Below are 14,991 nucleotides of genomic sequence, written 5' to 3'. Positions count from 1 at the left end.
TGTAGTGACCATTTGAAGATGCAATGGCACTGAAAAAAGTGATCATTTTTCATACTTACAACCTTTGCAATATCCCCATGGTCACATGAACAAAATTCAGACACTTGGCAACTGGTTTATATTTATAATGGTTGCAGTATCCTGGAGATTGTGATAACCTTTTGTGACCTTCTAACAAAGTCAATAGGAAAGAAAGATTCACTTAACAACCATGTGACTAACTTAGCAACTGTAGTGATTCACTTAACAACTATGGCAAGAAAAGACGTAAAATGAGGCAAAACTCACTTAACAATTGTCTTGCTTAACAACAGAAATTTTGGGCCCAGTTGTAATCATAAGTCAAGGACTACCTGTATTAAAAAATATAATATACAAATGTGTAACTTATTTCGTATTATTATATGTGAACAAAACTTGCTGTAAAATAGAGCAAAATTATTGGATATTCTACTATAAATAAAATTCACATATTTTGCTGGTATTAAATCAATAAATTTAAAATCTAATACTGATTGAGACAAAATGTGGTTCAGAGATGTGAAAGCTGATCTTGATTGATTCAACTGAGTTTTTTTTTAAATCTCTTCAATTAATTCTGCATTCCCCTCTCCCCAAAAAGTTTTTTTTAGAGAAATTAAGAAATCAAAAGAGACTTATTCAACAATGTAGTGAAATGCTGAGATTTGTAATAGGTCCCAAGTGTCATTTCCCAAACTGCCCTCTGGCTCTTCACTCCCTATTTTCACCTGGTTTATAGGGGTAGTAGCTTGTAGTTTTTGTTGCTACCATCTATCTTTGTTGGAGCTCTTTACCTGGCCCTCACCTTTTGATCTTCTTGTGTGCATGTGGTGGAGATAATTTTCTTCCTCCTTCAAAAAAGAGACCAATCTCCTCACCTTTATATTGAAAGGGTGTAAAAAAAATAACTAGACCATTTCCTACCCTAATATACATACATGCATACATACATTTCTCATATGAAAGTAGTAGTACTGGATGCAATGGAATCTTTCAAATATAGTTCCCCATCCCTACAAAATTGCTAAGCTGCCTTGAGGAGTCACTTTGTTGTGGTGCTTTTTGGAAAAAGAAGTTTTTGCTGTGTGTGTGTTTTTTTTTAATTGGGCCTTTATACCAATGACATCAAACCCAAATAAAAATGGGGGCCACTAAATTGGATTCCTGCAGGCTGCATGTTGACTTAGAAAATCACATGTTTATACATTTCTTAATTGCTTATTAAGATTGCTTATTTGTACCCTATGACTATCATTAAGTGTTGTAACTTATGATTCTTGATGAATGTATCTTTTCTTTTATGTACACTGAGAGCATATGCCCCAAGACAAATTCCTTGTGTGTCCAATCACACTTGGCCAATAAAAAATTCTATTCTATTCTATTCTAATCAACAAATTAAAATCAAATAGGAACTAGATATAATTAATAAGTAAAGAGTCATATTATGTTTTCTTCTGAGCTATCACCAAATTATCATGAAAACTATCACCTCACTTCCTACTCCCACTTATCACTTCCCTGCAATATTCCCTCTAATTCCTGGTCTCATGTATGGAAAATATATTTTGTATAGTTTTTCTCAAAGTATAAATTTGTGCACAAAGTACAATAATACATGTATGAGTAAATTACACATGGACGTAATAATGTAAAATATTTACATATTTCTTAGTTAAAGTCTAGAAACTTGAAAGTAGAATTATATAAGTCGCATATATGCTTGAAAAGTTGTAATTATTTTGGACTCCTGGAAAAGCTCCCTGAATTTTTATCGGCAGCATTTTTCAGAAATGACTGAATAAGTGATAAGAGAATTGACTGCTCCAAGATCACTTAGCTGATTTAGTTTGCGGGTTTCATGTTTTTTTACAATATTTAGCTATGTATAATTTAATGTACTCTAGCTTGTGTGGACTATTGCTTTCCTTTATCAGTACTTATAGTAATAAAATATATGGTATTTTTTTTAAAGAAACACAAGCTAAAGTATAAGAGAGAAACTCAAAGGTGCTTTTTCAAGAGACAACGGGACTTTCTAGTTTTTCTTTGAAGATGTTTCACTTCTCATACAAGAAGCTTCTTCAGTTCTGAAGAATGGATGAGAAGCGAAACGTCTTCAAAAAAAGAAAACAGAAAGTCTAGTTGCCTCCTGAAAAAGCACCTTTGGGATAAACATGCCTTGGATGACTGAGAATCTCCATAAATATATAAGAAAGAAACTATATGGAAAATGGAAAAATGTAATTTTCTGGTGAAAAGAATCAACAACAGTGAGAGTAAGGATAGTGTTCTGCTACAAAAGCAAATATAAAAGGATGTGTATAATGAGCTCCTGTCTCCAAGATGAGTGGAAAAGTTGTGGGAAGTATCCATTCTGAAGTTGAAAATTTTATATGAAAGGATCAATACTGCTTTTATTTAATTGTCTATATCTCAAAGAACACAATATATTTGTTAACAATATTATGTTGCCCTGGTATATCTTGATAATGAAGCATTATACAGTTTTATTTTATTTTTCTCCCCAAACACCAAATATGTGAGAGTTAATTCACATTTCTGCCTTTATTATAGTTTTACAGATTTTTAGTAGCTTCTGCATTATAAGACTCCCAGAATGATACTGAGTTCAAAAGAAGAAAGGTAGAGATTAAACTAATAAGAAGCTTTTCATTATAGAGTTTACTTGCATCATCATTTTCTGATATTTTCCCATTTAGAAATTTCTCTGTTTTGGGAAGATAACTTCTGTGAATCACACTATTTATATTCATAGTGAAAAGGGGGAAAACCCCAAGATAATAAATCTTCACAAGCTAAATACAAAAAAGCAATCCATTCATTAACATGAAGCAAGAGTTTACCATCAAGATTATCAGTAAATGGCACCTCAGAGGCTCTGTGTCTTTTAAGCAGTTGTTAGAAAAATAAACTACACAAAACTTACCATAACATGCCTTTTTATCTTCAGCCAGTTTCATTAGATGAGGACATGCACAAGCAGCACTCCTGTTATGATTTATCAGGCACATATGGGAGCAAGGACCTCTGCCACCGTTAGCAGCACAAGGATTAGGAGCTAGAATTAAAAATGTAGTACCGAGGTTGGTTTTTATAATACAAATTTGCTTATATTCATATATTGTATTGTTTCCTATTCTGCAGGATTTCATATTAATTGATTGATCATAAAAATGTAATTGGAGAGGGGAAAAGGGGAACAAAGGTATATAACCTGCAGAGAAATGACATTTATTAGCATTCAATTATTATTATCCAATGATCATTCCAAAGGAAGAGATATTTCTGCTTCTTTTGCAGGCTGGAAAATAATTTCTAGGGGAGAAAAGCAGGGAACATAATTTGCTTTACCATAAAAGAGGCTCATGGATATGTATATTTTCAATTTTGTTTTTGTTTTTGTTTTAAAGGGTGATGAGTTCTTGCATGCTCATGGCAGCATGAAGGCTTTCTTCAATTTTGTTCTTCAGAGGACTTAAGTACTCTGTTGATGATGCGTTACTGGGTTCTTTGACCTATTACTATTTTCAGAAGGGAAGAAATTTCCTTGGAAGGGTTTGAGTGGAATTTTTTCTATCATACTCAATCCATACAGATGATCATCTGGCCTTGAAATCTGGTATTACGAGATCTGGTCAGCTGGATTTTCGAACTGAATTCCATTGGCAAGGAAATATTGTATTTTTCAGAGTATAAGATGATCCGGACTATAAGATGCACCTACCTGTTTTGGTGAGGAAAACAAAAAAAAGAAATCTGCCTCTGCCTCCCAGAAATTTTGCCTTATTGCAGCAAACAGCAAATAGTCTGCTTTACTTTCATTTTTGTTTTCAGCATAGCTTGATTAGCACAAGAAAAAAAAATCTTGCTCCCAGCAATTTACCCCCTTGCAGCAAGCAGCAGAGGCCCACGCAGCAATAGGCAACGGCAATCCCTGCAGCCTGAAACAGCTGAGAGTCGGGAGGCCGATCCAATGGACAATCAACTTGTGCTAATTAGGCTATGCTGAAGCTGAAATGGGCTGTTTCTTCTTGCTGCTTGCTGCAAGGAGGTAAACTGCTGCGAGGCAGAGGCCAAAGGGTGGGAGCCAGTGGGTGGGTGGGGTTACATTCTGTATATAAAACACACCCAAATTTTCATCTCCTTTTTGGGGGGGAAGGTGCATCTTATACTCTGAAAAATACAGTAATACTTTTTTTCTGTATCCAGGATTGTACCTAAGTGTGTGCTCAGAAGTGGGTTGATGGATTTGGTAATGGCAGAGATGTTCTCAGTGGCTATTGACACCACTACATGTTTTCTGAATCAGGATTCATGTCCAACTAGATTTTTCTGAAGGAGACAGGACAGCAATGCAGTTGAGATTGGCAGTCAGAAGAATTCTGGCTGGTGAAGTCTCTCCAGAAAAGAAGAAATCATAAGATTGCCCGCTTGTACTCTGAACAGCTACTTCTCATGAGGAGACTGCAGGAACTGAGTTTTTTGTGGTCAGCTATGAATTGAATGTCGGGAAATCAAGATATTTTGTTCAAGCTCATAACCATAATGTAACCTATATGAACAAGCCTCTTTTCTTTCTTTTTTCTTTTTCTTTTTCTCATCTCTTAGTCATTTTCAAACACTGCTTTTTAACTGTTATTCAGCTATTAGGAATATTTGGATTGCCATGTACTGTAATTAGTATTGGGGGAGTTTCCTTAATTTTTTTTTAGCAAAAAAAAAAAAAAAAGGTTTAAATACAAGTTTAAGGACTTTTCACATAACCTGTTTAATATCTAGCAATGAAAGCCCACTGCAGTTACTAAGATTAAAATAAATGTAATATGAGAGAGACTTACATTTAAGTTGTCCTGTACATTACTGCGGATTTATAGCATAACGGAGGATATTTAAGCGCACATATCTATAATGTGTTATATGTTTATATTGGGTTATTTGTAGGATTTCTAGTCTAATGATCCCAAACAGATTTTCATAAAAACCAATGGAAACAAATGCAGTTATAACAGAAATATATCATAAATTTGGTTGCTTGTGAAAAGATTTCTCTAAAAATAAACATTGACTTTTGTTACTGTTTTCATATTACAAAGCTTAGATGGAATTAACTAACAACTATTTATTATATTGATATAAATCTAATCTATTTGACACAGAAACTAATTGAATTTTAGTCCAGTAGATACACTGTATTTAACCACAGACATATACAGGTTATTACTAACAAGTGCAGGCTTAGATTCCTGAAAATGAAATATTAAGGTCAATACTTTTTTTTCTTTTGCAGTTCAGAGCTTTCTTTTTTAATTTTTAACCCATATTGCCATTCTATTTTTCTTTTTTTTATAGCTGAAAAAACTCAAACATGAAAGTTGCACAAAGAGGATTTCTGAAGCACAGAAATCGACATAGTGTCTATTTTCACAGTACTGAATATATACATAATATTAATCTGTAGAAGAGCAGATAAAGATGAAGAATCTTGAGTTATAATGAAGAAAAGTGTGATTTCTACTAATGTCCCATGAAGCCCTAAGTACTTGGTTGCAGATAATGCTACTAATTCAGTGAAAACGTTAAGGTATAACTTTGCAGTACTGTAACTATGTTATTTAAAGCAGCAGCAGGGTGAAAAAAGGAGAAAGGTCTTTGTAATTTTCCCTATTAGGATCTTCCAAAGTCAGATAATATTTTTCAACAATCCTAGATCTATCTCCCCATGAAGTAGTGATGGTGGGGGGAAGAGCTGTTAATAATCAATCTGACTATAATACTTATTAAAAAGAATAACCTCACAGAACAGTCCCAAAATTGGTGCAGTTTATGATACACAAACACAATATTTATTATTATATTGACCCAAAATTAAAGCATCTCCTTAATAATCAATGGCTAGTACTTCTTCCCAGAAGCATATACAAAAGGCAATTAATTTTAGGCTTTGTTTAGAAATCTTAAAATGAACCACGGTGTTCAAAAACATCAATTTATCTGTATAAGCACCATAGAAAATATAAACTGATATTCAGAGAAATATTTGATACATACAAAATGTCAGATTTCTCAGTTGTGCATGCACACACCCACACACACAGAAAAGTCTTTCACATACACATATACAAATATTCCCATTTGTTACTTAACAATGAAGTTGAATAAGAATACAAAGGCTGCAATTAACATTTTAATAAAAAAAAATATTACTTTACCTTGGGGTTGACGACTTGGATGATAAATTTGAAGATCAAAAGGCTGTGCACTGGTTTTTTGTATCACACTAACGTTTTGGCCTGTCCATTTATTTGCTTTAGATAATGTGTTTGTCCTCCAATCTGTCCAATATACTTCACTCCCAAAAAGGGAGACAGCAAAAGGGTGAGAAAGATATTCATGACCTCGTATAATTTCAATCATGCCAGTCCCATCGTACAGTGCTGAATAAATAGCATCTGACCTGAAAAACAATTGAAACACTCTTGAAATTGTGCTTATTACAGCTATGATCTATTACTTGTAAAATTAAACAAATAAAAAAGTAATTTTATATTGCTCCCCAAAGGGTGGATTAAATGTATCAGTCTCGCAATATACTAGAAAAATGATAAGCAAATGTTTATTACCACTCAATTAATTTATTTTTAAATAAGAAAACTCTATAGCCAATTTTTACACTTTAAAATTTTTAGATTGAATGTATTCAGTAAATATCCTGGCTTTTAACCATTGGGTGGCAGATCAGGATATTTTACCATGGATCAATGTTCTGTTTTATATATTTGGTTAAAAAAAAAACCTCTCTAAATTCCTAAAGGTAGCCTTTATGTTGCGTTTCTTGATTTAAGGGCAGCCTTAGACTCAATTTGAACAGAGGAAACTATAATAGATATTACAATATCCATTGATCATCACTTTCTCAGATTGGCAATTTTATTCATCAAAATATTACAGTGCAGATTAGAGACAATTGTAATGATGATGTAACCATCTCCCTGTCCTCAAAGGAGTCAAATAAGGTGGTATTATTGCTCTTTTATTGTTCAACTTCTATATAAGTGACATTGTAGCCCTTTCTAAATTAAAATTTCACCCTCCAATACTTGCCCACCATACTGTTTTAAGTGAGCCCTCAAATATGTCTATCTCTGTTAGTGTCCTATTGTTCTGGGGAAATTCTTGAAAATTACTCAAAAATTTAAACTCTGGAATGCCCTTTAATTCTCCTGTAAAGTGGGAATTTAACAAAAGACTAATTGATCAGATCAAGTACATTGGATACCTAGGCATCCACTCACAATCCCCTATCCACTGGAATAGTCAAATGTTTCTCACACACTTAAACTATCCTAGTCATCAAGACAATAACTACAGTCCAGCAGCAATAAAATTATATTAAGCAAAGGTTTTGGGTTATTGCTATTTAGTGCACAACTTTGTGTTTATAAGGATGCCCCTATTTTAGACGCTGTTCAGGCTAACTTTCTGAAAGCCATACTTCATGTCCCTTGCTTAGTTTTAAATGCCCTTGTTTGGTTGGAACTTGGTTGCATTTGCCTTGGGGCCCAACCTGTCAGATTTTGGCTGAAACAAATCTTTGAGCTAAGCCTCTGGTTCACCTTATCCTACTTCTTCCCTGAGGAGGCAAATTATTTCTGATCTGGCATATTATGTTCTCTCATTCCTGGCAATATTGTCATTTGACCAGATAAAACTTTAATCAAACATAGGATTTGGCATTGAGACATACAAAATGAGAGGGCTAAAATTATTCACCCTGATTTAATTATGTACAATTGTAGACTCTTCATGGACATTCCCAAGACACCTTTATAACATCTTCCATGTTCTGTCTATTATGGGATTATAATGCAATATAATATTATTCTCCAATAGAATAATTGCATGTAAGCCAGTAATCCATGTATTGTTTCACTGCCAATTGTACTATGGTATCAATGGTGTCTGGCACGCATAAATTTAATTGTCATAAATTTCTGATCTTTCTGATCAACTAAGTACAGTCTTCCTTCTGTAAGATAAATGTGGACAACCACTATAAAGGCTGCCATTTTTCCAGAAACAGCTATGACTAGGATAAGATGATTTCTTCTCATTATTAATTGCTTCAGGTTCATTCTTTTTTCTTTTTAAATTAAATTTTGTAATGGTGTTCAATTTTGCTCTTGTATTTATAGTCTGAGACCATAAAATGATTTGAACTTGAATTTAATTTAATATCCAAAGCCTGATCAAGCCTTTTTATCACTTAAATGTTTCACTCTCAGTATAAAATTTCTTTTCCTATTGAAAATCAGTTTATTATTTTTCTTGCTTTTAACATTTAAATCCCATTTTACTGAATTGTCAGCCACAAGATTCTTTGAATGGAATGGCTTTAATATATTAAAGAAATAAAAACCGAAAATATAACTAAATCTATGACCATTGTTTGTGCATTTAAATTGTTCCTTAATATCCACCACTTTCCATGACAATCAACAGATCTTGCTCCTTTTTTAAAATCAATATTGTCCTTCTCATTCTTTATGGAAATAAAATTTTGGACCAATCTTTTTCAGAATATCAAACATGGTTGTTCTGGTCATTTTATGTGGTTATATCTGGATCCTGTTCCAGTCGGGCTATCTGGATCCGTTCCAATCGGGCTTCAGGCCTGGGTATAGCACGGAAACAGCATTGGTCGCATTGGTTGATGATCTCTGGAGGGCTCAGGACAGGGGTTGTTCCTCTGTCCTGGTCCTATTAGATCTCTCAGCGGCTTTTGATACCATCGACCATGGTATCATGCTGCGCTGGTTGGAGGGGTTAGGGGTGGGGGGCACCATGTTATGGTGGTTCTCCTCCTTCCTTTCTGACCGTACGCAGTCTGTGTTGGCAGGGGGGCAGAAGTCGACCCCGAGGCGCCTAGTTTGTGGGGTGCCACAGGGGTCGGTCCTTTCGCTCCTCCTGTTCAACATTTATGTGAAGCCGCTGGGTGAGATCATCCGTGGCTTCGGGGTGGATTTCCATCAGTACGCTGATGACACCCAGCTGTACATTTCTACCCCGGGCCACCCCAACGATGCCCTTGAACTGATGACCCGGTGCCTGGAGGCCATACGGATCTGGATGGGGAGAAACAAGCTCAGACTCAACCCCTCCAAGACCGAGTGGCTGTGGTTTCCAGCGTCCCGTCATAGTCAGTTGGTTCCATCACTGACTATAGGGGGTGAGATCTTGGCCCCCTCAGAGAGGGTTCGCAACTTGGGTTCTCCTGGACTCACAGCTGTCTCTAGAAGACCATCTGAAATCTGTGGCCAGGGGGGCTTTTTATCAGGTTCGCCTGATCCACCAGTTGCCTCCCTTTCTGGACCGGGACACCTTGCAAATGGTCACTCACACCCTCATCACTTCCCGTCTGGACTAATGTAACACTCTCTACATGGGGCTCCCCTTGAAGAGCACCCGGAGGCTCCAGCTGATCCAGAATGCGGTCGCGCGGGTGATTATGGGGGCGACTCGATGCTCCCATGTAACACCGTTCCTGTGCGAGCTGCACTGGCTCCCGGTGGTCTTCCGGGTGCGATTCAAGGTATTGATTGCCACCTTTAAAGCGCTCCATGGCATAGGACCTGGTTACTTATGAGACCGCCTTCTGCCTCCGATAGCCTCCCATCGACCAGTACGCTCCCACAGAGAGGGACTCCTCAGGGTGCTGTCAGTTAGACAGTGTCGACTGGCGACCCCCAGGGGGAGAGCCTTCTCTGTGGGGGCACCTGCCCTCTGAAACGAGCTGCCTCCGGAGATTCGTCGGATTCCTGACTTTCGTACTTTTCGCTGTGCCCTTAAAACACTATTATTCCATCAAGCAGGGCTGGCCTAAAATATTATTTTTAATGGGTTTTTTTTATTTTAGATCATTGGCCAAACTATTTAATAATTTTAAATTGTTTTTAACTTTTATACTGTTGATTTTTATCTTGGCTGTACACCGCCTTGAGTCCTTCGGGAGAAGGGCGGTATAAAAATTTAATAAAACTAAACTAAACTATATTTTTCTAATACTTTCCCATAGCCTCTTTCAGATTTATTTAAGTTCTACATAAACTGTGCAAAAATGTTCATGTGTACTTCCCCAGCCACATGCATTTTGGTTGTTCAAAGATTTGCAATACAATGATTTAAGAAGCTTATATAAGTTCCTAATTTACATGTTCTTGTGGTAATTACAATTTTAGGCATTAAAATAGGAACCAAATAATAGTTTATACCTATTGTAATGTATTCCAAAAATTGATTATAAGAGACATATTCATATATTTTACCTAGCATCTGTCCATACTATCCGTTTTTCAAAATGATCAACTGTAAGACCATTAGGCCATGCTCCACTATCCATGTCTTTATATATGATCTTTCTTCCTGCTCCACTCATGGAAGCAGATTCAATGCGAGGAAAATTAGCATCCCAGTCTGTCCAAAATAGAATTCTGAATGATACAAAAAGAAACATATTAACAGGAGCAAATAATCAGTATTTTAGAAAAAAAAGCATCATTATTAGCCACTAATCACTATTAGCCCAGATTTTTTTCCCAAGATACTCATACTATATAAATATTTTGAAATAAGTAAGTAAATAAGTAAGTGAGTAAATAAATGATACGATCTATATCCTGCCATTGAAAAAATGATGATTTTATTAATTTATTTTCATAATTTCAGGAACAGTGAAACTATACTAATTACAAATATAACTTTACTTCATTTACTTTAAAAATAATTTTTAAAAAGTTAAAAAGTATTTTTAAGTTGCAAGAATGAAGTTATTCTGAATGTAATACAATTTGAAGAAAAACAGCACTATTATGGAGAGACTGATTTTAGATTTAAATTTACAGGTTTCCTTCTCTTCTAAGTATAGTATTAAATTGGTCTATTTCAACAATTCTTAAATATTTTGAGGGATTTTCTATAACTAGAATTTATTATCATAATTGATTCATGGAATGATCAGAACAGTTTTCAGAGATTATTCCTTTGCTCAACATAGAATTATACCCTTTTAGTGATGAAATTTAGTTAAGCACTATAAACTAAATAATATAGGAGGGGGGGAAAACTCTCAATCTGAATCTAAATATGTATTAACATTCCTGTGAGATCTACTCTGTAGCAAGGAAGAAATCCTTTTTCTCTGCCTCTATTACATTACCACAAAGTCATCCAGTAGAGTTATTTCAGGTGATTTACTGGGTATTACATCTTCTTCTATAGTGAAGTTAAAAGGAACTATCTGAAGGTTGCTGTGAGTAGTTTGCAAAACATTGCTGATAACATCAGTTGCATGTACTCCTGCTTGAACATTAGGTTAAAAAGTAATTTTAATGAATGCTTACTTAAACCATGTCCCTAGTGCCAATAGATGAATTTCAGTTTGTTTTGCCATCTAGAAGTGGATTTTATACTTGCTTTTTATATTCACATGCGCTTGCATTTTATACTTATTCACTCCTAGCTCATCAAAGCTGCTAGAGGAAGGCTAATTGATTGGCTACTAGAAAAAATAAATTCCTCCAAGAAAAATGCTTATGATTGGTCTTTTCCAAAGGTTTTGTGTTAAGATCTTAATTGGTATTTAAAAAGAAGCACCCATTATTTTTAATAATAATTAGCTATTCCAGGGTTTTATTTCCCCTCCCCCAACAGAAATACAACTATTGTTTACACACTTTTCAGTCTCATTTAAGTTTTGTGAGTGAAATAGCCATTATTTATTTCTGCCATGTAGAATGTATTTCATAATAGTATTTCTATTATACACACTAACTTGTCCTTTGCAAAATTTAGAGAGGCTCTGGTATGTTCCAGTAGACTGTAGTTCTCTAAAGTTTGTTCCAAAGCTTTGTATTGCTATGCTCTTATATTTGTCCAGTTTAATGCAATTCTGGGGAAAAAATGCAATGTTGAAGAGTTTGATCCCTATTGGAGGGAGCTATTACCTCATCTTGTTTCCCATATATCCAAATGCCAAAGGTTAGCTCTTATTGCATTGTTTATCTGTTCTGAAAGGGGAAATACTACTTGCTGACTTCACAATACCACTTCACAGATGTTTCAGCATACAACTTCAGATGTTTTAGCACACAACTAATTCAAGATGCATAGCTCCCTGCTGAGAGCAATTTAAAATTCAGTATGGATTTGATTTGGACTCTTGAACATGCTTGCAACAAGTCCCTTTATACAGTGGTGAGATTCAAATAATTTAACAACTGGTTTACCCAAGGTCATCACGGGAGGGATGGCCCATCCCTGTCCTCCAGCTCTGTCGCATATGCGGGACAACCCTCCTGCAATGGCCAACCTGACCTTGGGCGAACCGGTTGTTAAATTACCCCCCTGCCATCAAAATGGATCCTGGGCGCTGTGCTGCAATGGAGAAATGGGAAATGGTGCAGCCAGCACAAGGGAAGGAGGAGGCCACTTTCTCTTTCTTCTCCCTGCTCCTCCTCCTTCACTCGCGCTGGCCGCTCCATTTCCCGTTTCTCCATTGTAGTGCCGTTCCACCGAGTCTGCGCCATCCACCACTGCCCAGATGCCCTCGCTTCCCCCAAGCATTTCTTTGCTAACCTGATTTCCAGTTGTCGCATTTCTCCGTCGTGTTTCTCGCCGTTGTGTTCAGGGAAACAAGTTTGTAGGATTAAAAAAAAAAAGTTCAATCAATCAATTCCAACTTTGCAAGATCTTTTTTTTTCGCAAGAAGAAAATTGGAATTGATTGATTGAACTTTTTTATTTAGTCCCACAAACTTTTGGTTCCCTGCACACGATGGCGAGAAATGTGATGGAGAAATGCAACAGAGCTGGAAATCAGGTTAGCAAAGAAATGCTTGGGGGAAGCAAGGGCATCTGGGCACCATGCACTGAAATGGGGCCGTCTCTCTTCAGCAGCTGCCCAGTTCTGCCAGAGGGAAGGCCGGCATCTCCTGGCACTTAAGCACAGTGGCATGCTAGCTGTGGCCAGGAAGGAGCAGCCGGCATGGGCACTGCAGGCAGGATGCCCACTCGCTTCAGCACCCTCCCTGACCCTCTGGCGCTCTGGCGGCGCTTTGGCCCTGGGCTGCTACCCTATGCACAGGCTCTGCCCCGCCCCTGCTGTAAAGTAAGTTAGTTTTTGCTTGAGTAATGCGATTGAAGGCACCACGTCTCCATTTGGTTTCTGTTGCTCCTCTCTTGGACTTTTGGGGAGGATTTTTTGTTTGTTTTTTCCACCTGGAAGGAAGTTGAACGAAAACCAGATGTATACCAGAAAACACAGATAACGTCTAACTAGTTCACCAAACTCAGCAAAAGAATAGGTATCAGTTCTGCCAAACCGGTGTGAACCAGCTGAATCCCACCACTGCCTTTATACACAGTGGCCCAGGTGAAGAGAACAAAGTGAAATTGAGAAGAAATTTGCTTTTCTTCAGCAGTGAGTATGTAAAAGTTAAAACTACTTTACATGTAGTAGTGAAATGAATACAAAACATTAACAATTTCTCTCATGTGTGTTTATGTAGGTGAGGAAATATTGGTTTCCTCACGTTCCTGGCAAGAAATATTGCCAGAATCATCTCAACACATCTCTGACATTGGTAACCATCATCCTTTTTCTGGTACATTTATTTCAAAGGTATCACCCCAGTCCGTGTTTTATTTCTGATGCTACTGTAACCTACAGCCATAATTACAGCTTTCACACAAGAAGTCTCTGGTTACACAATCTTCATAACTGTCCATAGAATTTTCAATACAGATAGACTGACAACTTGGCAGCTCAATAGCTTTAGTAATTGCAGACAGATATTTAAAACATGACTAGACAAAATAATTTAATATGCAGTAAAAATGTGGATGGACTGCTAACAGTTTATTTCTTTCTTGCATGGACAGTGTGTATGTATGAAAAATTATTCGTTGCTTCTAGGAAATTGGGACAAAACACTAATTGAATTACTTTTCCTGCATTCTTTGAAGGATAGGACTGGTTGGCTTGCAGTATTTTCACCCATGTAGTGAATTCTTCAGGCATGAAGGTGGTTGTGTGAATGGTCCAAAATGGTTTAGAGGGCCTCAAGAGCAGAAATAGTCCAAAGTACTCTGAATGTTTTGAGGTATATCTTCAGGGATCACTATTCTGGTCTTTGTCATGCTTTAAGCTCTGAACATCTATGGTACATATGCTATGTACCATTTAGGCAAAGCTGTTATGAGATATTATTCCATTTAGCTGCTGACTCTCCTTATACATCAATAATACTCAGCTACATGTATCTTTTTCAGCTAATGCCAGAATCAATGTAATATTTTAACTGTTCTCTATAGTAAAAAAAATTCAGTGTGATGTAGATGAGGATTAATGAAATAGGTATTTCGAAGGAAAATGCAAAAATGTTTAATAGGCAAAGGAGTTTCACAATATTAAATGATGACAATATATGTGTTGGCTTGCTAGTCCCAGGTATAGAGACTTTTCTGTTAAGGCACCTCTGAATATCATTTCTCCAGAGATCAGATTGATCTCATGCCCATCCCAAGCAATCAGTGTTTTAATCTTTAGTTTTACTCAGTGTTTTAGTCTTTAGTTTTAAAATGTAAATATACCTTTGAATTATATAGTTAAAATGCAATTTATCACAACATAAAGAATTATGAATTTATTAAAGTTGGGAACTAACAAAAAAGAAAAAAAAATCCAGTGTGGAAAATGTACAGCCTCAGATTTAATGTCATTAAAATCTATGCTTGATTACTATTAATAATAAATAAGCAATAAATAGATTGACCACAGTTATTTTGTATGGTCAAGTATGTGTTTAAAAATTGCATGATTTTCTTTAAAATAAGTTTTGGTTGTTTCCCCTTTTTGCTGCTTTTTCTTTTTCTTTTTTATATTAAAGCAATG

At 36.1% G+C, this 14,991-nt stretch overlaps 1 protein-coding gene across 1 annotated transcript in view; it reads right to left on the bottom strand.

Annotated features, from left to right (window-relative positions):
* The window catches only part of LRP1B (LDL receptor related protein 1B), a 989,801-nt gene that overhangs the window by 188,199 nt on the left and 786,611 nt on the right, over positions 1–14,991 (bottom strand). Inside the window, exons 26-28 of the mRNA XM_070957016.1 lie at positions 10,368–10,532; positions 6,255–6,499; positions 2,972–3,103 (exon numbers count right to left, since the gene is read on the bottom strand). Of these exons, the coding sequence (XP_070813117.1) occupies positions 2,972–3,103; positions 6,255–6,499; positions 10,368–10,532 (542 nt within the window). The remainder of the gene's footprint in view (positions 1–2,971; positions 3,104–6,254; positions 6,500–10,367; positions 10,533–14,991) is intronic.

Source organism: Pituophis catenifer, unplaced genomic scaffold (genome assembly GCF_029215685.1).
Source record: "Pituophis catenifer annectens isolate HBS135680 unplaced genomic scaffold, rPitCat1.0.hap2 SCAF_1, whole genome shotgun sequence".
NCBI lineage: Eukaryota > Metazoa > Chordata > Lepidosauria > Squamata > Colubridae > Pituophis > Pituophis catenifer.
The sequence above is the reverse complement of the archived record's forward strand: the minus strand, read 5'-3'. Positions and strand labels throughout refer to the sequence as shown.